At 37.5% G+C, this 23,552-nt stretch overlaps 2 protein-coding genes across 2 annotated transcripts in view; both read right to left on the minus strand.

Moving 5' to 3' along the window:
- Window positions 1–4,994, minus strand: part of LOC133250500 (olfactory receptor 7A17-like) — a 57,038-nt gene extending 52,044 nt beyond the window's left edge. Inside the window, exon 1 of the mRNA XM_061421821.1 lies at window positions 4,907–4,994. The gene's annotated coding sequence lies outside the window, so the exon portion shown is untranslated. The remainder of the gene's footprint in view (window positions 1–4,906) is intronic.
- A 17,589-nt stretch (window positions 4,995–22,583) lies between these two features.
- On the minus strand, window positions 22,584–23,552 carry LOC133251805 (olfactory receptor 7A17-like). The gene has a single exon (XM_061424593.1). The coding sequence runs from the start codon at window positions 23,550–23,552 to the stop codon at window positions 22,584–22,586; it is 969 nt and encodes a 322-aa protein (XP_061280577.1).

A 23,552-nucleotide genomic window follows, 5' to 3' on the forward strand; every position in this document is an offset into this window, starting at 1 on the left:
GAACAATCTGTCCATAAACATAGAGAAAGAGGACTGAAATGGACTCGAGAAAGAAAATATCTAATAAACTCAGGTGATCCCTGAGAGACTTTGAGACAGATAAAGCTTCTTTGGTTTTTGGCAGCCTAATTAACCCCATTTGATGCCAAGCAAAAATAATAATAATAAAATTGCTTAAAAGATAAAAGTGGTAATAAATGTATGATGTGAAACACTTTAAAGATTGAATGCCCCAAAATAAATTTAAAAAATAAAATAAACACAAAACAAAACACAAGCAAAAGATTGAATGCCCCTAGTGAAAACTGATCAGAGAAAATAAAATAATGATTCACAAAAGGAAATATACAAAATAAAATATGCTTTGACTGTTGTTAATATCAAACAGAAGGAGACTTGTTTTTCCTGTGACTGTCCTGTATTTGACCAGTTGTTTTCTATGTGATTGAATAGAAGATTAGGGAAGCCCCTTTCTCAGTTTTCTCATGTGGCATCTTTCCTTTGTTTTCCTTCTACTGTGGGTTTTGATCTCATCCTGATAAGTCCAGTGGGCATACTTTAATATCAGTCTTTATCCAACATGCAAAGACATGCAAAGACCTCCTAGACAACAGCCTGTAAAATTCTATACATACCATGACAATCCCATCCTTTCAATAGCTGAATAACTTTATATGATTTAAGCCTGAGCACACTGTGACAGATACATTTATTCCATTGTACTCCGACTTCTCATTATAATGCAAGATCCAAGCAAGCAGGATTTCACCTGTTTTGTTCACTTTCCTATTTTCAAACGTATGCAAATATATGTGCTGTGTTCAGTTGCCCAGTCTGACTCTTTGCGACGCTATGGACTGAAGCCCACTGGGCTCTTCTGTCCATGGGATTTTTCTGGCAAGTTTACTGAAGTGGGTTGCCATTTCCTTCTCCAGGGGATCTCCCAACCCAGGGATCGAACCCGTGTCTCTCATGTCTCCTACACTGCAGACAGATTCTTTACCACTGAGCCACTGGGGAAGCCATGCAAAAATATGTGCACCTACAAATTTAAGTAAATGTGAAGTTATATAAAGTAAAAAGAATGACAGAGAGGATGAACCAGGTTATACACAGTAGTTTCAAAGGAACTATATTTAACATAATTGAAAGATGCATCAAAAGCTTACTGCAATGAGACATAAAATAATTTGATGACTTCAACATGGACTGATAATTAAGTTGAAAATCACATAGACATAAAAGAATATGATATATAATATTCCTAGAAATTTTGGCACTTAGCAGGTGCTTAGTTATTATTTGTTGAATGAATCAATAAATTAGGTCTCAGTATGTAAGGGTATTTAGTATGTCAAGGTCATATTTCAATAGGTTTGTAAAGGTTGGATTGTTGACTGAAATCTGGCAGAATAGATATCTAATTGGAAGAAAATTAAGTTGATTCCCAGCTTTGGTCCTACTGCAATGAATCAGAGGGATTATATATTCACTGTAAGAGTAAGCAATACCCTCAGGTGAACATTTAGAAAACCACACATAAAATCTACAGGAAGGCCAACTATCTTATTTTTTTCCTTTTGAACTTTGTATTTTATATTAGTGTATAGCCTATTAAAATGTTGTGAGAGTTTCAGGTGGACAACAAAGGAATTCAGCCATATGTACACAGGTATGCATTCTCTCCCAAATGTCCCTCTCATCGAGGCTGCCACATAACGTTGAGCAGAGTTCCCTGGGCTATACAGTAGGCCCTTGTTGGTTATCCATTTTAAATATAGCAAGAGGGCCAACTATCTTAACTAAGGAAAGAAACTCAGAAGTAAGAAGATAAGATACATTTAACTAAATACAATGTAAAACATTTTAATAGCCAAATCACCGTTCAAAAGTCAGTTGAGAAACTGTAATTAAAAAATAAATCATTTGAAAAGTTCACAGTGGTAGAATAATAGGCATAAGGCATATGGGCATAAAATAATATAGGCAAGTCAAAATGGTGATCAAATATATGAGTCTTTGATCAAAGTCAGGAATAGTTGGAAAACAATAAATACCTCTTTCACAAAAAAAATGTTAAAGAGCTGTCACATTGATTGGGATTGGGACTTTTAAACAGGTAGTAAAGGAGTTCACTAATGCTTCTGACAAATGTAAAATGTTCCAAGTTTGGGGAAGCAGGCTGAAGAAAGGTATAGCTATTAATAGTACAGAAGTTCTTTAACTGGGGGTTTCTCAGTCTCAGCACTATTGACCTTCTAGGGCAGGTTGGTCTCTGTGGTGGGGTCTGTCCTGTGCCTTGTAGGATGTCTAGAGCTTCCCTGGTTTCCATCCACTCCTTTTCTGTGTGACAGACAGACATTTTCCCACACATTGCTCAATGTCTCCTGGGAGAAAAATCACTCCTGGTTAGAACTACAATTTGAACTTCACAATCTCACAGTATTTTTATAGCCTTGTTATAACAGCAGCAGAATAACAAAGAATATGAAGGATCTTCAAAATTATGAGCAGCAGAGTCCCATCATACCATTTTTTTTAAACAATGAGAGGATTTTATATAGTTTGTGGTTCTACTTATCTACTGATAACACAAAACAATGGTTCTCAAAGAGTCTCTGAGAACTTTACAAAGGAGTTCTGTGACATCAAAACTGTTTTCATAGCAATACTAAGATTGTTTTCACTCTGGTTCCATCATGAGGGTCCAACAGAGGGTTCTACAGGCACATGACATGTGGCATCCCAATAGCTGAATGTAGAAGCAGACATGAGATCTAGTTGCCTTTTCCTCCCACCCAGGGATATTTTAAAAGTTATTTTTAGTTGAAGGGTAATTGCTTTACAATGTCATGTTGGTTTCTGCCACCATTGTGGCATATTACACAGCCACTGAAAGAATGAAATAAACAAAAGGAGTATCTACGATGTACATAGGATTCTATTCATGCATTTTTAGAAAAGCATATGAATAGGCATGTGTGCATGATATAGAAACAAATTTTAAGTGAAAGTAATAACCCTCAGCAGTAAAGAATCTGCCTGTCATTCAGGAAACTGAGGGAGATACAGGTTAAATCCCTGGGTCAGAAAGATCCCCTGGAGGAGGGCATGGCATTCCACTCCAGTATTCTTGCCTGGAGAAACCTATGGACAGAGGAGCATTGCAGGCTACAGTCCATGGGTTGCAAAGAGTCAGACATGACTTAGCAATGACACAATCACAACTTATGAAAAAACTGTCAGTAAGAATGAATTAGGTTAAATATAGTGGTTTCAAAACAACTGTTTATAACAAAATTTAATGAAAATCTACATCTAACATATAAAAATATAAAACAGTAATAATTTAATAACATCAGTATAGGTCACTAATCGAAGACTAAATTATCAGAGACTTGGACATAAAATAATATAACAAAACCTTTTGAAGTGGGAGGTAGTATCTGTGTTATAATTTCATCTTATCTAAAGCTTTATGAGTTTAAACATGTTTATTGAGATATTGGTTGTTTCTAGTCTTATGGTAAAAAAAAATAGGTCTTTTTTTTGTTGAATATCTTCAAATGCCTAAGGGGATGTGAGTTTTAGAAATACATCTAATCCCAAAATGCCAAACAGAACAGTAAGGAATAAAGGAATGTGAAAAATAGTCAGCAATATATATAAAGAGTGATTTATTATCCTTAAGGGATGCAGGAGAACTTTCACTTTTCATTGTCATTTTCATTTAAAACAAAGATTCACAAGTGAAAATTACTGGAATGAAAGCCATTGTAGTAAAAAAAAAAAAGAAAAAAGCAATAGAGAGAAACAATAAAGCTAATAGGCTCAACTCCACAATTTATAAATTATCATACATTCACTACATGTATGTCTACACATACATAAAAGAACTAAGTGTCATTGTCTGCTGCTGCTGCTGCTAAGTCGCTTCAGTCGTGTCCGACTCCGTGGGACCCCATAGACGGCAGCCCACCAGACTCCCCCGTCCCTGGGATTCTCCAGGCAAGAACACTGGAGTGGGTTGCCATTTCCTTCTCCAATGCATGAAAGTGAAAAGTGAAAGTGAAGTCGCTCAGTCTTGTCTGACTCTTAGAGACCTCATGGACTGCAGCCTATCAGGTTCTTCCATCCATGGGATTTTCCAGGCAAGAGTACTGGAGTGGGGTGCCATTGCCTTCTCTGAGTGTCATTGTCTAGTTGGTAAAAATAGCAATTTCTCTTTTGAAAGAAAGCAGTCAAAATGAGGAATAAAAATGCTCTGACCCACTTTGTTAAAACAAAGGACTCAGACTATTTGCAATAGAGAATGTAAGTGGTTAACTAACCCATGAAAATATATTATCTCATAGGGAATGAAATAATTATAAAGTAATGTTTATTTGCATATAATTTTTAACCTATTAATTTTTTTTTCTATGTGAATACCCAGAATGAGGGAAGATACTGTGAAATGTATGTCTCATTTACGGCTACTGCAAGTATGTATTTGCAAACTTTCCCTGGTCTGGATCTTTCTCATCAATGTGGAAACAAAGTCAATTATGCTCCATTTTAAAAATAAAAGAAATGCCATCATTTCACTGTGTATCTTGCCAGATCAATATTTTACTATTCAATATATTACTATTTACTATTTACCCCTTATTAAAAAGATCCTTGGGCTTATACTCTACTATCATTTAAGTATCACAAATGACAATTGCTTTGCTGAGATCAAGTTCCCTTCTCCTTTGGCATTATAAATAAATACATTAATTTATTAAGCAAGCTAGCAAATAGCTACAGTGATCTTTGGGCTCAGAATTAGGCTGCAATGGCCCTTGGGTGACCTCAGGTCACTTTCTAGGCTTCTATTCTCTTTGATCTTTTCCTGCAGTATCTACTGAAATCTCAGGCTCACCTTGATGGGAACTCTGAGAAGAAGATCACTGGGTCAGATGGGGCGCTGACCTGACGTCAGGGCCACGGCCCGGACAGTTGGCTCGGCGGCGGCGGAGCGGCAGGAGCGGCGGCGCGAGCGGGGCTGCGCCGCGGGGCGCGCAAAAAAAAAAAAAAAAAGAAGATCACTGGGTGGAAGTCTAAATTCCTCCCTGGATGACTGATGATGGAGACTGAAGCTCTATATCCAGACAAAGCAGCAGGAAGGGGGCAAGCCCTGGTCTCCAAGGAAGATTTAAGAGTCTAAACAACTGTGTTCTGTGCAGACTAAGGTTGCACATGCCCAAGGACTGCTGCTCCCTTTATCTGCTCATTAAGAATGTTTCCTTTTTGTTACTCTAGACTGGAAGAACATGATTTCCCTCTGGGACACTGCTCTGACAAAAAGGAAAGTTTCCAGCTGATTTCCTGCTCCTAGGAGACTATGTAGATAAGCCAGGTAATTCAGGTCTTGTTACTCCTCCTACATTAACACTCCTGTCTTCAAGAGCTTCTAGCACTTCATCACAATACTGATTTCGAATTTTCTCAAAAGTCTAATACTGAAGAATTTGCCTTAACTAACACTTTGGATCCTCAAAGCATTGACTTGTGGGGTCAAATCAGTATCTCAAGACAATAATTATTCTCCTCCTAAGAAAAGAGGGTAATACTGTGTCTTTAAATAAAAAACAAAACAAACTGGGGCACCAAATTCATTGGCTTCAGGATAATATTTTAAAAAACAATTAAGAATTTCAAACTTATGCCACAAGTTCACAGATATCATTAGTTCTTATTATAAAATACTTAGTAGTTACAGTAGGAGGTACACTTAGATTCTAAGCACCGTAACCTAGTTTAGCATAACAAAGAGATTCGACTTATTTTTTTAATGAAATTTCAATCTATGAAGTAATACTTTTATAAACTCTATTTTCCATTGTAGAAATGTATCTTCAGATCAGATCAGATCAGTCGCTCAGTTGTGTCCAGCTCTTTGTGACCCCATGAATCGCAGCATGCCAGGCCTCCCTGTCCATCACCAACTCCCGGAGTTCACTCAGACTCATGTCCATTGAGTCGGTGATGCCATCCAGCCATCTCATCCTCTGTCATCCCCTTCTCCTCCTGCCCCCAATCCCTCCCAGCATCAGAGTTTTTTCCCATGAGTCAACTCTTTGCATGAGGTGGCCAAAGTACTGGAGTTTCAGCTTTAGCATCATTCCTTCCAAAGAAATCCCAGGGCTGATCTCCTTCAGAATGGACTGGTTGGATCTCCTTGCAGTCCAAGGGACTCTCAAGAGTCTTCTCCAACACCACAGTTCAAATGTATCTTAGAGGGATTTAATACTCTGTCCAGTATAAACCAAGTAAGGAGTGGAGTCTTGATTGAAAATGCCATCAGGATGCTTCTAACTCTCAAACTCTGAGGCACTGGTCATCAACCAGAAATGATTTGTCCTCTGGGGATATTGGCAATGTCTGAATTGTTTTTCAGTGGCTCAATCATGTCTGACTCTCTGCAACACCATGGACTGCAGCATTCCAGGCTTCCCTGCCCTTCACTATCTCCTGGAACTTGCTCAAACTCATGTCCATTGAGTCGATAATGCCACCCAACCATCTCATCCTCTGTCATCCCCTTCTCCTCTTGCCCTCAATCTTTCCCAACATCAGGATCTTTTTCAATGAGTCAGTTCTTCACATCAGGTGGCCACAATATTGGAGCTTCAGCACCAGTCCTTCCAGTGAATATTCAGGGTTGATTTCCTTTAGGGTTGACTGGTTTGATCTCCAGTGGCTCTAAAATAACTGTAGGAAACAAAGTATATAGAAGAATATTAAACTAATTTATATAAATATTAAATGTTTGTCATTAAGTGACCGTGATATAAGTGATTAATTCACGATTATGTTGCCAAAGCCTTGGGAATAAATGAACGTAACAAGAGCCTTCTGAAAGAGGATATAACGTATCTAAAAGTTATAATTTTATCTTATATAAAGATATATGGATTTAAAGATGTTTTGGAAGATAATCTTCAATCAAGTGTAAAAGAGAATGCCTTGCAGCTGATGGACAAAGGTGACACAAGTTTCAGAAACAGATCTATTCATAAAGAACAAAAGAAAGAAAGAAGAGTAAGCGAGATTTGAAATCTAGTTGTACGTAGGCATAAAGGGTGATATATTAGAACAAAGCATGCAGAAGAACCTCCACTTTGTATTTTGTTTGAAGTACAGATTCTCAAGTGAATAACAATAAAGTGACAGCTCTTTTCTTTCTGTCAAAAAAGGGGAAACACATTATGAATGACTAGATAGAAGTAACCACACAAAATGTATACATTTTTACTTTCTCCCTAGTAAATTTATATGTATATAAATGAACACATGGAAAACAGCTAGCTGGTGAAAACAAAATCTCCAATTTGTTTGAATAAGTACAAACAAAAAGGGAATAGAAACACTGAGCCCTCAAAAAGTAAAGAACTCCCACAGATAATTATGATACAGATGGTATATGTCTAACAAACCTGAAGACACATTCAGCTTCATAAGTGAATTGCAAAGTAAAACTTGTTAACACATCTCTTTTCACATATAATTTTATTTCATGTGAATACACATTCTAGATGATACCATGAGAGGTATATCTCATAAATTTCTTTTCAAGAAAATATTTTCAAGCATTCTTTGCTCTGGATTTTTTTCATTAGTATAAAAAGTCAAATAAGCCCCATTTTAAAAAGAAGTGTCTTCACTTCATTGTATATCTATCTTCAGCTAATGCCCTGTTCCTCTACTTCAGTTAATTCCAAAGATCCAGGATCAGATGGTAGTTGTATGTTTAATTTTTTCAGGAACTTCATACTATTTCACATAGTGGCTGTGACAATTTACATCCTCATCAATAGTGCACAAGGGTTCACTTTTCCACACATCTTCAGCAACATTATTTATCTCATCTTTTCTGTAATAGCAACTCTAAATGATGTAAGACAATATTTCTTTGTGATTTAGATGTTGACTTCCCTAATGGTTAGACATGTTGAACATCTTTTCATGTACTTGTTGGCTGTTTGTATGTCTTTTTTTAAAGAATAAATTTCTATCAAGTTTTTTGCCTGTTTTCTAATTGGATTATTTGAGTTTTGCTATTGAGTTGTAGGAGTTCCTTATATATTTAGAACATATTTAGATATAGGGTTTGAAATATTTTCTTTCATTCCATCAGTTTCCTCCAACACTTTGGCCACCTGATGAGAAGAGCTGACTCATCAGAAAAAACCCGATGCTGGGAAAGATTGAGGCAAGGGGAGAAGGGGATGACAGAGGACGAGATGGTTGGATGGTATCACCAGTTCAGTGGACATGAGTTTGAGCAAGCTCTGGGAGATGGTGAAGGACAGGGAATCCTGGCGTGCTACAGTCCATGGGGTCGCAAAGAGTCAGACGTGACTGAGTGACTGAATAACAACAACAATCAGTTGCCTCCTCATTTTGTTGACTATTTTACTGCAAAGATTTTTAGTTTAGTATTTTCCCATTTTAAAATTTTTATTTTGGTTCCTTGTATTTTTGGTGTCACGTCCAAAGAAATCATTGACAATACCAATGTCAGGGAGGTGTTCCTTGTACTTTATTCTAGGAATTTTACAATTTTAGTTTTTATGTTTAAGTTTTTAATCCATTTCAAGTTAAATTTTTATTTGTTCAGGATAGGGATCCATTTTGTTCTCTTTATTATCCAGTTTTATTAGCACATTTTTTGAAGACACTGTTCTTTCTTAATTGAATTTTCTGGGCTCTGTTAAATAATAGTAGATGGCGTATAAAAGGGTTTATTTTCAGGCTCTCAATTCTATTCAGTTATGGCCATTTTTATGCTAGTAGTATACAGGTTTATTTTTATTTATTTATTTTTTTAAATTTTATTTTATTTTTAAACTTTACATAATTGTATTAGTTTTGCCATTACTATAGTTTTATAATGAAATTTGAAATCATGAAGTATGATGCCTCCAACTTTCTTCTTTTATGAGATTGTTTTGGCTATTTGGGATCTTTTATGATTCCATAAAAGCTTTAGGATTTTAAAATATATTTCTTCAGTTAATGCCATTAGAATTTTGTTAGTGATTTCATAGAAACTTTAGATGGATTTGAGAAGTAAGGACAGTCTGAAAATACTAAATCTTTGGATCCACAAATAAAGAAAATCTTTCAATTTATTTGTGTCTTGGTTCAATTTCTCTCATCAGTATCTCATAGTTTTGTGTGTCTTTCACTTCCTTGGTTAAGTTTACTCTTAGGCATTTGTAATTTTGATGCTATTATAATGTTGTTTTAACTTCTTTTTTGATGGCTTACTATTAGTGTATAAAGGAACATTTTTGTATGTTGATTTTATATTAATGTATGTTGATGTGGTATACTGAAACAGCTATTTTGTCCATTGTTTCTAACAACTTTTGGTGAAGTCTTTAGGGATTTATATTCAAACAGAGACAATTTTCTTCCTTTTGATTTTAGATGATTTTTATTTCTTTTTCGTGTCTAACTGATTTAGGTAAAACTTTTAGTGCTATGTTGAATTGCAAACGTGAGAGTGACACCCTTGTCTTGTCCCTTATCATAGAGAGAAAACTTTGAAACTGTCGCTGTTGAGTATGATAACTGTGACTTGTCACATCATTTTGAGGAATGATCCATCTGTTCTAAATTTGTTGAGACTGTATCATAAAAGGAAGTTGAATACAAAGTTGAATTTTTATTTACTTTATCTTTAGTTCTATCAGTGTTGTGTGTGTATCATGTTTATTTCTTTGCACATAGGGAACCACCCTTATATTCTAGAAATAAATCTCACTTGATCACGATGTATATTTCTCTCTTATTGATAGTTTATGCATCTATGTTAATTAGGAGTATCAGTTTGTCATTTTCTTTTCTTGTATGGTCTTTTCTGGTTTTGACAGCAAGGTAAGAGTGTCCTCGGAAAATGAATTTGGGAGTGTTCCCACCTCTTAAATCATTTGGTGGACTTTGAGAAAAATTTTTAATTCTTTAAATTTTGGTAGGATTCACAGTAAAATCATAAGTTCGTTGCTTTTGTCTGCTTTTTGTGCTGCTATTTTTGGGAAGTTCATGGTTACTGATTTATTTGCCTTATGCTTTATTTGTTGGTTCAGACTTTTTATTTCTTCACAGTTTTGTCTTGGCAGTCAAAGCCCTTCAGCAATCAGCCTGTCAAGTGTATTCTGACAGTATTCACAGATGGAGGTGCTCAAGGCAAGGAGTAGAGTGTATTTTAATTGGAGGCTAAGAACTTTACAATACTGTTGTGTTTTGCCACATATGAATCAGCTATGGGTGTACATGTGTTCCCCATTCAGACCCTGCCTCCCACCTCCCTCCCCATCCCATCTCTCAGTATCATCCCAGTGCACCAGCCCTGAGCACCTTGCCTCATGCATTGAACCTGGACTGGTGATCTATTTTACATATGATAATATACATGTTTAAGTGCTATTCTCTCAAATCATCTCACCCTCACCTTCTCCCACAGAGTCCAACAGTCTGTTCTTTACATCTGTGTCTCTTTTGCTGTCTCACATATAGGGTCATCATTACCATCTTCTAAATTCCATATATATGCATTAACATATTGTATTGGTGTTTTTCTTTCTGACTAACTTCACTCTGTATAATAGGCTCCAGTTTCATCCACCTCATTAGAATTGATACAAATGCATTCTTTTTAATAGCTGAGTAATATTCTATTGTGTATATGTATCATAACTTTCTTATCCATTTGTCTACATGGACATGTAGGTTGCTTCCATGTCATGGCTATTGTAAACAGTGCTACAGTGAACATTGGGATACATGTGTCTCTTTCAATTCTGATTTCCTCAGTGTGTAGGCCCAGCAGTGGGATTGCTGGGTCATATGGCAGTTCTATTTCCAGTTATTTAAGGAATCTCCACAATGTTCTCCATAGTGGTTGTACCTGTTTGCATTCCCACCAACAGTGTAAGTGGGTTCCTTTTTTTCTGCAACCTCTACAGCATTTATTGTTTGTAGACTTTTGGATAGCAACCATTCTGACTGGTGTAAAATGGTACCTCATTGTGGTTTTGATTTGTATTTCTCTGATAATGAGTGGTGTTGAGCATCTTTTCATGTGTTTGTTAGCCATCTGTATATCTTCTTTGGAGAAATGTGTGTTTAGTTCTTTGGCCCATTTTTTGATTGGGTCACTTAGTTTTCTGGAATTGAGCTGCAGGAGCTGCTTCTATATTTTTGAGATTAGCTGTTTGTCAGTTGCTTCATTTGCTATTATTTTCTCCCATTCTGAAGGCTGTCTTTTCACCTTGTTTATAGTTTCCTTTGTTGTGCAAAAGCTTTTACATTTAATTAGGTCCCATTTGTTTATTTTTGCTTTTATTTCCATTAATCTGTGTGGTGGTTGATAGAGGATCCTCCTGTGATTTATGTTACAGAGAGTGTTTTACCTATGTTTTCCTCTAGGAGTTGTATGGTTTCTGGTCTTACATTTAGACCTTTAATCCATTTTGAGTTTATTTTTGTGTATGGTGTTAGAAAGTGTTCCGCTGCTGCTGCTGCTAAGTCACTTCAGTTGTGTCCGACTCTGTGCAACCCCACAGACGGCAGCCCACCAGGCTCCTCTGTCCATGGGATTTTCCAGGCAAGAGTCTGGAGTGGGGTGCCATTGCCTTCTCCAAGAAAGTGTTCTAGTTTCATTCATTCACAAGTGGTTGACCACTTTTCCCAGCAACACTTGTTAAAGAGATTGTCTTTTCTCCATTCTATATTCTTGCCTCATTTGTCAAAGATAAGGTGTCCATAGCTGTGTGGATTTATCTCTGGGCTTTCTATTTTGTTCCGTTGATCTGTGTTTCTGTCTTTGTGCCAGTACCACACTGCCTTGATGACTGTTGCTATGTAGTATAGCCTGAAGTCAGGCAGGTTGATTTCTCCAGTTCCATTCTTCTTTCTCAAGATTGCTTTGGCTATTGGAGGTTTTTTGTATTTACATACAAATTGTGAAATTATTTGTTCTAGCACTGTGAAGAATATCATTGGTAGCTTGATAGAGATTGCATTGAATCTATAGATTGCTTTGGGTAGTATACCAATTTTCACTATATTGATTCTTCCAATCCATGAACATGGTATATTTCTCTGTCTATTTGTGTCATCTTTGATTTCTTTCATCAGTGTTTTATAGTTTTCTATATATAGGTCTTTTGTTTCTTTAGGTAGATTTGTTCCTAAGTATTTTATTCTTTTCATTGCAATGGTGAATGGAAATGATTCCTTAATTTCTCTTTCTGTTTTTCCATTGTTAGTGTACAGGAATGCAAGGGATTTCTGCGTGTTAATTTTATATCCTGCAACTTTATTGTATTCATTAATTAGCTTTAGTAATTTTCTGTTGGAGTCCTTAGGGTTTTCTATGTAGAAGATCGTATCATCTGCAAAGAGTGAGAGTTTTACTTCTTCTTTTCCAATCTGGATTCCTTTTATTTCTTTTTGTGCTCTGATTGCTGTGGCCAAAACTTCCAAAACTATGTTGAGTAGTAGTGGTGAGAGTGGGGATCCTTATCTTGTTCCTGACTTTAGTGGAAATGCTTTCAATTTTTCACCATTGAGGATAATGTTTGCTGTGCATTTATCATATATGGATTTTATTATGTTGAGGTTTGCTCCTTCTATGCCTGCTTTCTGGAGGGTTTTTTTTTTTTTTATCATAAATGGATGTTGAATTTTGTCAAAGGCTTTCTTTGCATCTATTGAGATAATTGTATGGTTTTATCTTTCAATTTGTTAATGTGGTGTATTACACTGATTGACTTACGAATATTGAAGAATACTTGCATCCCTGTGACAAAGCCCACTTGGTCATGATGTATGATCTTTTTAATATGTTGTTGGATTCTGTTTGATATAATTTTGTTAAGGATTTTTGCATCTATGTTCATCGGTGATATTGGCCTGAAGTTTTCTTTTTTTATGGCATCTTTGTCAGGTGTTGGTATTAGGGTGATGGTGGCCTCATAGAATGAGTTTGGAAGTTTACCTTCCTCTGCAATTTTCTGGAAGAGTTTAAGTAGGATAGGTGTTAGCTCTTCTCGAAATTTTTGATAGAATTCAGCTGTGAAGCCATCTGGTCCTGGGCTTTTATTTGTGGAAGATTTCTGATTATGGTTTCGATTTCTGTGCTTCTGATGGGTCTTTTAAGATTTTCTATTTCTTCCTGGTTCAGTTTTGGAAAGTTTTACTATTCTAAGAATTTGTCCATTTCTTCCAAGTTGTCAATTTTATTGGCATATAGTTGCTGATAGTAGTATCTTATGATCTTTTGTGTTTCTGTGTTGTCTGTTGTGATTTCTCCATTTTCATTTCTAATTTTATTGATTTGATTCTTCTCACTTTGTTTCTTGATGAGTCTGGCTAATGGTTTGTCTATTTTATTTATCTTCTTGAAGAACAAGCTTTTAGCTTTTTTGATTTTTGCTATGGTCTCTTTTGCTTCTTTTGCATTTTTTTCTGCCTTAATTTTTGTGATTTCTTTCCTTCTACTAACACTGGGGTTTTTCATTTCTTCCTTTTCTAGGTGCTTTTGGTGTGGAGTTAGGTTATTTATTTGATTTCTCTTCTGTTTCTTGAGGTAGGCTTGTATTGCTATGAACATTCTCCTTCAGTTCAGTTCAGTTCAGTCATTCAGTCGTGTCCAACTCTTTGAGACCCCAGGAACTGAAGCACACCAGGCCACACTGTCCATCACCAACTCCTGTAATCCACCCAAACCCATGTCCACTGAGTCAGTGATGCCATCCAACCACCTCATCCTCTGTCATCCTGTTCTCCTCCTGGCCTCAATCTTTCCCATCATCAGGGTCTTTTCCAATGAGTCAGCTCTTCTCATCAGGTGGCCAAAGTATTGGAGTTTCAGCTTCAACATCAGTCTTTCCAATGAACACCTAGGACTGATCTCCTTTAGAATGGACCAGTTGGATCTCCTTGAAGTCCAAGGGACTCTCAAGAGTCTTCTCCAACACCAAATTTCAAAAGCATCAATTATTCGGGGCTCAGATTTCTTTATAGTCCAACTCACACATCCATACATGACCACTGAAAAAACCATAGCCTTGACTAGACGGACCTTTGTTGGTAAAGTAATATCCCTGCTTTTTAATATGCTGTCTAGGTTGGTTATAACTTTCTTTCCAAGGAGTAAGTGTCTTTTAATTTCATGGCTGTGATCACCATCTGCAATGATTTTGGAGCCCCGCAAAATAAAATCAGCTATTGTTTCCACTGTTTCCCCATCTATTTGCCATGAAGTGATGGGACCAGATGCCATGATCTTCGTTTTCTGAATGTTGAGCTTTAAGTCAACTTTTTCACTCTCATCTTTCATCACTTTCATCAAGAAGCTCTTTAGTTCTTTTTCACTTTCTGCCATAAGGGTGGTGTCATCTGCATATCTGAGGTTATTGATATTTCTCCCGGCAATCTTGATTCCAGCTTGTGCTTCTTCCAGCCCAGTGTTTCTCATGATGTACTCTGCATATAAATTAAACAAGCAGGGTGACAATATACAGCCTTGACGTACCCCGTTTCCTATTTGGAACCACTCTGTTGTTCCATGTCCAGTTCTAACTGTTGCTTCCTGATCTGCGTATAGGTTTCTCAAGAGGCAGGTCAGGTTGTCTGGTATTCCCATCTCTTAAAGCATTTTCCACAGTTTTTTGTGATCCGCACAGTCAAAGGCTTTGTCATAGTCAATAAAGCAGAAATAGATGTTTTTCTGGAACTCTCTTGCTTTTTCCATGATCCAGTGGATGCTGGCAATGTGATCTCTGGTTCCTCTACCTTTTCTAAAACCAGCTTGAACATCTGGAAGTTCACAGTTCACGTATTGCTGAAGCCTGGCTTGGAGAATTTTGAGCATTACTTTACTAGCGTGTGAGATGAGTGCAATTGTGCGGTAGTTTGAGCATTCTTTGGCATTGCCTTTCTTTGGGATAGGAATGAAAACTGACCTTTTCCAGTCCTGTGGCCACTGCTGAGTTTTCCAAATTTGCTGGCATATTGAGTACAGCACTTTCACACCATCATCTTTCAGGATTTGAAATAGTTCAACTGGAATTCCATCACCTCCACTAGCTTTGTTCATAGTATTGCTTTCTAAGGCCCACTTGACTTCACATTCCAGGATGTCTGGCTCTAGGGGAATGATCACACCATCGTGATTATCTGGGTCATGAAGATCTTTTTTGTACAGTTCTTCTGTGTATTCTTGCCACCTCTTCTTACTATCTTCTGCTTCTATTAGGCCCATAACATTTCTGTCCTTTATCGAACCCATCTTTGCATGAAATGTTCCCTTTGTATCTCTAACTTTCTTGAAGAGATCTCTAGTCTTTCCATTCTGTTGTTTTCTTCTATTTCTTTACATTGATTGCTGAAGGAGCCTATTCTCTTCTTGCTATTCTTTGGAACTCTGCATTTAGACGGTTATATCTTTCCTTTTCTCCTTTGTTTTTCACTTCTGTTCTTTTCACAGCTATTTTTAAGGCCTCCCAGACAGGCATTTTGCTTTTTTTGCATTTCTTTTCCATGCGGATGGTCTTGTTCCCTGTCTCCTGTACAATGTCATGAACCTCACTCCATAGTTCATCCAGCACTCTATCAGATCTAGGCCCTTAAATCTATTTCTCACTTCCACTGTATAATCATAAGGGGTTTGATTTAGGTCATACCTGAATCGTCTAGTGGTTTTCCCTACTTTTTTCAATTTAAGTCCTAATTTGGCAACAAGGAGTTCACGATCTGAGCCACAGTCAGCTCCTGGTCTTGTTTTTGCTGACTGTATAGAGCTTCTCCATCTTTGGCTGCAACGAATATAATCAACCTGATTTCTGTGTTGACCATCTGGTGATGTCCATGTGTAGAGTCTTCTCTTGTGTTGGAAGAGGACGTTTGCTGTGATCAGTGCGTTCTCTTGGCAAAACTCTATTAGCCTTTGCCCTGCTTCATTCCGTATTCCAAGGCCAAATTTGCCTGTTACTCCAGGTGTTTCTTGACTTCCTACTTTTGCATTCCAGTCCCCTATAATGAAAAGGACACCTTTTTTGGGTTTTAGTTCTAAAAGGTCTTGTAGGTCTTCATAGAACTGTTCAACTTCAGCTTCTTCAGCGTTACTGGTTGGGGCATAGACTTGGATTACTGTGATATTGAATGGTTTGCCTTGGAAACAAACAGAGATCATTGTGTTGTTTTTGAGATTGCATCTAAGTACTGCATTTTGGACTCTTTTGTTGACCATGATGGCTACTCCATTTCTTCTGAGGGATTCCTGCCTTCAGTAGTAGATATAATGGTCATCTGAGTTAAATTCACCCACTGCAGTCCATTGTAGTTTGCTGATTCCTAGAATGTCGACATTCACTCTTGCCATCTCTTGTTTGACCACTTCCAATTTGCCTTTATTCATGGACTTAATATTCCAGGTTCCTATGCAATATTGCGCTTTACAGCATCGGACCTTGCTTCTATCACCAGTCACATTCACAGCTGGCTCCATCCCTTCATTCTTTCTGGAGTTATTTCTCCACTGATCTCCAATAGCATATTGGGCACTTACCGACCTGGGGAGTTCCTTGCAACCCCCATTCAATGCTTAAATTAAATATGAATCTACTTTATGTATGTTCTAGGTACTTTTTAACCTCCTGCTTTGGTGTTAGGTCCTGGGGTAAGCGAATCTACACATGAATTCTATGAGAGCAGATTTTTCCCTCTCCACTGACTTTTGGGTCTCCTGCACATAATCTCATTTGTTTTCAAAGCCACATATTCTGGATACTTGTCTCTCTGGTGCAGATAGGCCCCAAGGGTTGGCCTGTTTAGTCTGATGTGAGGCATACACCTCTTGTCCCTCAGGGAACATCTCTGTTAAGTGTAAGATCCCGCCTATTTGTGGGTCACCAATGCCAGGGGTGGGGTTGTTAGAGAGACCACTTCTCTTCTTCTACCATCCTGATGTGTTCCTATTATTATTTATTGTGAAGGAAAAGTTCATCTAGTTTCCATACCTTTTTCAGAGGAAGTTGATGCATAGGTAGCTGTAGATTAGGTGTGTCCATGGATGGAGGTGAGTGTAGGATATTACTATGTTGCCACATTGAACTGTGTCTCCAGACATTTGATATAAGCCCAATGAGACTCATTTATTTTAAGTTCCTTACACCCAGAACTGTAAGAGCATATATTTGTTTATTTTAAGCAACTAGTTTGGGAGTATTTTACAACAATAGAAATCTAATATAGACATTTATTCAATAAAGTTTGTTTGCAAGGATTGAGTTTAAACTTCTCAGTTCATTCATTGCTGCTGCTGCTGCTGCTGCTAAGTCGCTTCAGTCGTGTGCGACTCTGTGCGACCCCATAGACAGCAGCCTACCAGGCTCCTCCATCCATGGGATTTTCCAGGCAAGAGTACTGGAGTGGAGAGCCATTGCCTTCTCTGCAGTTCATTCATTAGCTTACCTTAACTAGGTTATTTGTTGTTGAAAATCCACATTAAGTAAAAAAAAAAAAAAAGTTTCAGTCTATTTGAAGGTCTTCTATCCCATTAGCTGATACAATGAATTCCTCACTGCCTTACTTTGTTGTACACGTGCCTCACTGTGATGCCTTTTGACATGAAGACAGGAAATGTGATCTATTATGAAAACTGAGATCACTCACTGTACTTAAATTTTTATGTCTATATTTCTACATTATTTTATTTCATTTTACTTGAAATGTTCATTCTTTTCATTTCTATTCTCTCCAATTTTCTCTCAGTTTTCCCTTTAATATAAAGATGGATCCTAATCTTGTCTGTATGTGTGTACATATACGTGTAGGATTATGCTTATTTGAAACAAAAATGCAGCCAAACACACACACACACACACACAGAAATAGATGCAACATATACTCTTGAGTGTTTTCTTTGGGCTAAAAGTTGAATTTCCATATTCATTTCATTTATTTCTTATTGTGTCCCTATTAAGTTATGTTTATTATTCCACATAACCTTCAGAAATAAGGAAACAGAGGCTCAAATAGTTGAAAATTTTCATAATTACATAAATACTTTAGAATTATTACACTGTCATGGTTCGATGCACAATACTAGATGCTTGGGGCTGGTGCACTGGGACAACCCAGAGGGATGGTACGGGGAGGGAGGAGGGAGGAAGGAGGCGGGTTCAGGATGGGGAGTACGTGTATACCTGTGGTGGATTCATGTTGATATATGGCAAAATCAATACAATATTATAAAGTTAAAAAATAAAAAACAGAAAAAAAGTAAAAAAGTAAAACTATTACATTGTCAAATTATCCACAAATGAAAATATTTAGTAGATTATCTTATTTTTGTATAATTCTTTTAATTCATTAATTTGTACACTTTATGAAGTTTTGTCTGTATAATTATACTCCAATAATTTAATTAAATGGGAAAAATCTGATGGTGCATGGCTAAGGGTTGAATCTATAAGCATAGACAGCAGGTTCTCACTTAACAGGGCTGTGAGATACATGTTCTAATTGGGATATATGTTCTAGATATATAATCTGTGTTATTAAATTTAAGTAGCTCATGTGATAAGCTAATTTTTTATGTAAGTAGAAGTTAAATCTTAAGATAAAATTATGATAAACTGAGAGAAAAAATTGATTCAAGACAAACAAGCACTATGGTCATACTAACATCATGAGTTCAGTTCAGTCACTCAGTTGTGTCCGAATCTTTGCAGCCCCGTGGGCTTCCCTGTCCAGCAGCCAGGCTTCCTTGTCCAGCAGCAACTCAATGAATGAGTCTTAAAAACACAGTGTGACAGCTGACTACATGCTTATGAGGAGCACAAAGAAATTAGTATGACTCCACAGCTTAAAAATTTGTCTAATGATAAAGATACTAGATATTATTATTTAATCCCATTGACACAGAATGATTTGTTATGCATCGATAACTAATGATCCAATAATGAGCATGAACAGAATGAGTGCAATTATAATAATCTGGAGATTTTAATTTTTGGCATATATTCTGATATTTGAAGAAAAGACACCTGGTCATTGTGTTATTTCAGTTTATTTCAGATAACTGTAGGAACAAGTGACTATCTTGAGGCTCCCTTCTAGGTAACTAGGACACACATAGGAACATGCATGTTTGTGCAGAAAAATGGATGACCCTGAATCATATGACTGAGAAGGATATCAAACTCCCCTATGGATGATCCTCTGATCATTAAGAATGAAGAGATTCCTGAGCATGAAGGAGATGAGAAATGAATGAACTGACATTATTCATTCATCATTCCTTATTTTTTTAAATTTTATTTTATTTTTAAACTTTACATAATTGTATTAGTTTTGCCAAATATCAAAATGAATCCTTATTTTTAGCAAAAGTCAGGAAAAGGGAGAGATTTCATAGAACAAGAGAAAGAGTCTTAATAGTTAGCAGGATTAGAAGTTTCCAAGCAGAAACAGGATAACAATGATGTAATAAAACATAAAATACAGTAACCAATCATTCATCTCAATGAATATAATTCCTGACTTATGATAAAACACCTTCTATGCATTAATAAATAGATGTACAACATGAAAAATATTGTGCACAGTAACAGAATGTATGACTTGACATTTTGCTTCCTCATATTTATGGCCATCTGTGATACTAAAATCATACTGTAAAAAATAAAAAATTGAAGTGGTCCATTTTCAAGGACAACTAGCCTAGAGTGACAGCCTGCTGATGTAATAAGCATCAGGATACTTGTACAGGAAAATCCAGACAAAGGGAGAGTAACAAATCCAGGTGACTTCCTTGGGAAGATTATTGACCCTGTAGTTACTCATGCCAATGAGGAACTGTGAGAGTTCCTTGCACGAGGAGGGGATAAAAACCCCATTGTAACAGTTCTGGGTTTGCCTGCCCACCAGACACCAAATCTTGCAAGACTGTCATTAAAGCCTCGCTTCTCCCTGAACCTCGTGTCTTCATGTTCTTTCCTGGGGTTTGGGCCAGTGGCTTTATTTCCTGAAGTATCACTCAAATTTTTCTTTCCATGTAAACTTCCATATGAGATATGTATTTGATAATCAATTTTTGCAAGTGACTGCGGTAGGCATTCTGGACACCAAGGTGGATAATTGAATAAGACAGAAGAGCAGTTATAAAACACAGTAGCAGGCTTGTAGCTTTAATATCTGATACCAAGATTTTGATTACAATGTAAGAGCCAGAAATTCAACTTTTGATTTCCGAGGCATTCATTTCAAAGACAGTCATGTAGAATAACCATATTGCTAACTGCTGCTATTGTTCAATCACTAAGTCGTGTCTGACTCTTTGCAACCCCATGGCCTGCAGCATGCCAGGCTTCCCTGTCCTTCTCTATCCCTAGGAGCTTGCTTAAACTCATGTCCATTGAGTCAGTGATGCCATCCAACAATCTTATCCTCTGTCATCCCCTTCTCTTCCTGCCCTCAATCTTTTCAAGCATTAGGGTCTTTTCCAATTAATTGGCTCTTTGCCTCAGATGGCCAAAGTATTGAAGCTTCAGTTTCAGCATCAGTCCTTCCAATGAATATTCAGGGTTGATTTCCTTTAGGATTTATTGATTTTATCTGTTTGCAGTTGGAGGGACTCCCAAGAGTCTTATCCAATACCACAGCTCGAAAGCATCAATTCATCAGTGGCTTCCCTTGTGGCTTAGCTGGTAAAAAATCCACCTGCAATGGTGGAGACCTGGGTTCGATCCCTCGGTTGGGAAAAGCCCCTGGAGAAGGAAAGGGATACCCACTCCAATATTCTGGCCTGGAGAATTCCAGGGACTGTATAGTCATTGAAGTCACAAAGAGTTGGACACAACTAAGTGACTTTCACTTTCACACTTTTCAGCCTTTTTAATGGTCCAACACACATCTGTATGTGACTACTGGAAAAAGCTATGTCAGCTTTGACTATGCAGAACTTTGTTGGCAAAATGATGTCTCTGCTTTTCAATGTGCTGCCAAGTTTTATCATAGCTTTTCTTCCAAGGAGCAAGTGTATTTTAATTTCATGTCTGCAGTCAACATCATCAGTGATTTTGGAGCCCAAGAAAATAAAATCTGCCACTGTGTACATTTTTTCCCCATCTATTTGCCATGAAGTGATGGAACCAGATGCCATGATCTTAGTTTTTTTTTTTTTTTTTTTTGATGTTGAGTTTTAAGTCAACTTTTCCACTCTCCTCTTTCACCTTCATCAAGAGACTCTTTTGCTCCTCTTCACTTTCTGCCATTAGGGTGGTGTCATATGCATATTGTCAGCTGTACGACACAGCTACTACAGAAGCATTCAAGTCACCCCCACCAATGAAGTTGCCCTTTTAGAAAGCCTGAGTAAATAGATGACTGAGCACGTGAGTGAACCTGCTTTTTCCTGATCATGCCCTTATTCCACTATTTGTTTTAAATTCACCAATAATGAGTGAACTAGAAGACTCTTAGCCACCCCACCCACAAAACCCAATACAGGCAGAGCCCCCCAGTCAGTGCTCTCTTTTTCTCTCTACCTAAGACCTAAGTGATGGCATGCTATTACCCTCCAGTATTGGTGATTACAAACTTTGTAGGTTTTTTAAATTTTCCTAATAGATATTGCCAAGAGGCATCTTTCAGTCATAATAAATACCAGAAGGACCTCTCCAGTAACAGCATAGACTTGATCAGGAAGATGTCTGTGTTTTCTTGAAATAATTAATACAAGCCAGGTGAGCGCCTCAGATACTCCTAGCCAATAGTATCACTATCAGTAGGCTGGGACTTAAATGGATTAATGTTCAAATCTACAAGGTGAAGAACAAAAGTTAAAGTGGCAGTAGAAAAATAATGGATTAAAGTAAAATCCGTAGCTTCATATTTTCCTCTACAATGAAATAACATAAATGGCTTTAGTTGCCAAATCTAGTTTGTTTTCCCCATGTAAGTAATACACTCATACAGAAAACAAAAGTAAAATCACTTGGTATGATATGTATCATTGAGAAGAAATAATTTTTAAGGAATGGACTTCCCTGGTGGATCAGTGATAAATAATCCATCAGTCAACACAAGAGATGCATATTCAATTCCTAGTCTGGGAAGATGCCCTGGGAAAGAAAATGACAACCCATTTCTCAGTATTCTTGCCTGGGAAACCTCATGGACAGAGGAGGCTGGCAAGCTACATACAGTCCATGAGGTTGCAGAGTCAGACACAACTGAGTGACTAAACAATAACAATTTTTAAATAATCCAATTTGCCCCAGGTAAGATACTGAAATCTTCAAATGTTCTTGGTCTAAAATTAAGAGAAAACTTTGTGAATGCATGAATATGAAAAAAGGGGAAACTGTCTATGTATCAGACAGATCTGAAACTTAATAAAGTGAGTGACAAATTGTGTAGAGGAGTTAAATTCAAACAAATGAAAACTCCAGGTTATAAATAGGAGTAGCAAGTTCTACTTTAGCAATCTGATTAAGGAAAAGCAATTTCTGCCTCTGTGGCTTTGAATCCTATAGTCATGGGTACTTCTTTAGCCCCAGGACAATTGGCCCATATAGAACTGCCATCCCAATGATTCTTCTCAGAGCCCTCCTTATGTCTTTGTTCCTCAGACTGTAGATGAAGGGGTTCAGCATGGGTGTGACCACAGTGTACATCACCGAGGCTGTTGCACTTGACTGTGAGCTGTGGGTAGTACCAGAGCTAAGATACACTCCTAAGGCTGTACAGTAAAATAAGGAGACAACTGAGAGGTGAGATGCACAGGAAGAAAATGCTTTATACTTCCCCTGAGCAGATGAGATTCTTCGTATGGAGGAAGCTATCTTAGAGTAAGAATAGAGGATACCAGTGAGGGAAACACTGCCTAACAGCGTAGTTGCAAAATACAGCACAATGTCATTAAGAAAGGTGTCAGAACAGGCAAGTTGGACCACCTGAGTAATCTCACAGAAAAAGTGGGGGATTTCCAAGTCTGTACAGAAGGACAGCCACAACACCATTAAGCTTTGTAACAAGGAATTCAGGACACTCATCATCCAGGACATCAGAGCCAGGAGTCCACAGACCCGGGGATTCATGATGATTGTGTAGTGCAGAGGATGACAGATGGCCACGAAGCGGTCATAGGCCATCACGGTCAGGAGGAAGATTTCCATTGTGGCAAAGAGCAGGAAAAAGTGTATCTGGGTGATGCAGCCTTCATAGGTTATTGCTTTGTTCTCGGTCTGTATATTCTTCAGCATCTTTGGGATGGTGGTGGAAGTGAAGCAGACGTCTACAAAGGAGAGGTTGGAGAGGAAGAAGTACATGGGGGTGTGGAGGTGGGGGTCTGAGCCGATGGCCAGGATGATGAGCAGGTTTCCAATCACAGTGATCAGGTACATGGAGAGGAAAAGTCCAAATATGAGGGGCTGAAGTTCTATTTTCTTTGATAATCCCAGAAGAAGAAATTCTGAAATTTGTGTCTCATTCCCTGGTTCCAT

The sequence above is a fragment of the Bos javanicus genome, chromosome 7, assembly GCF_032452875.1.
Source record: "Bos javanicus breed banteng chromosome 7, ARS-OSU_banteng_1.0, whole genome shotgun sequence".
Classification (NCBI taxonomy): Eukaryota; Metazoa; Chordata; class Mammalia; order Artiodactyla; family Bovidae; genus Bos; species Bos javanicus.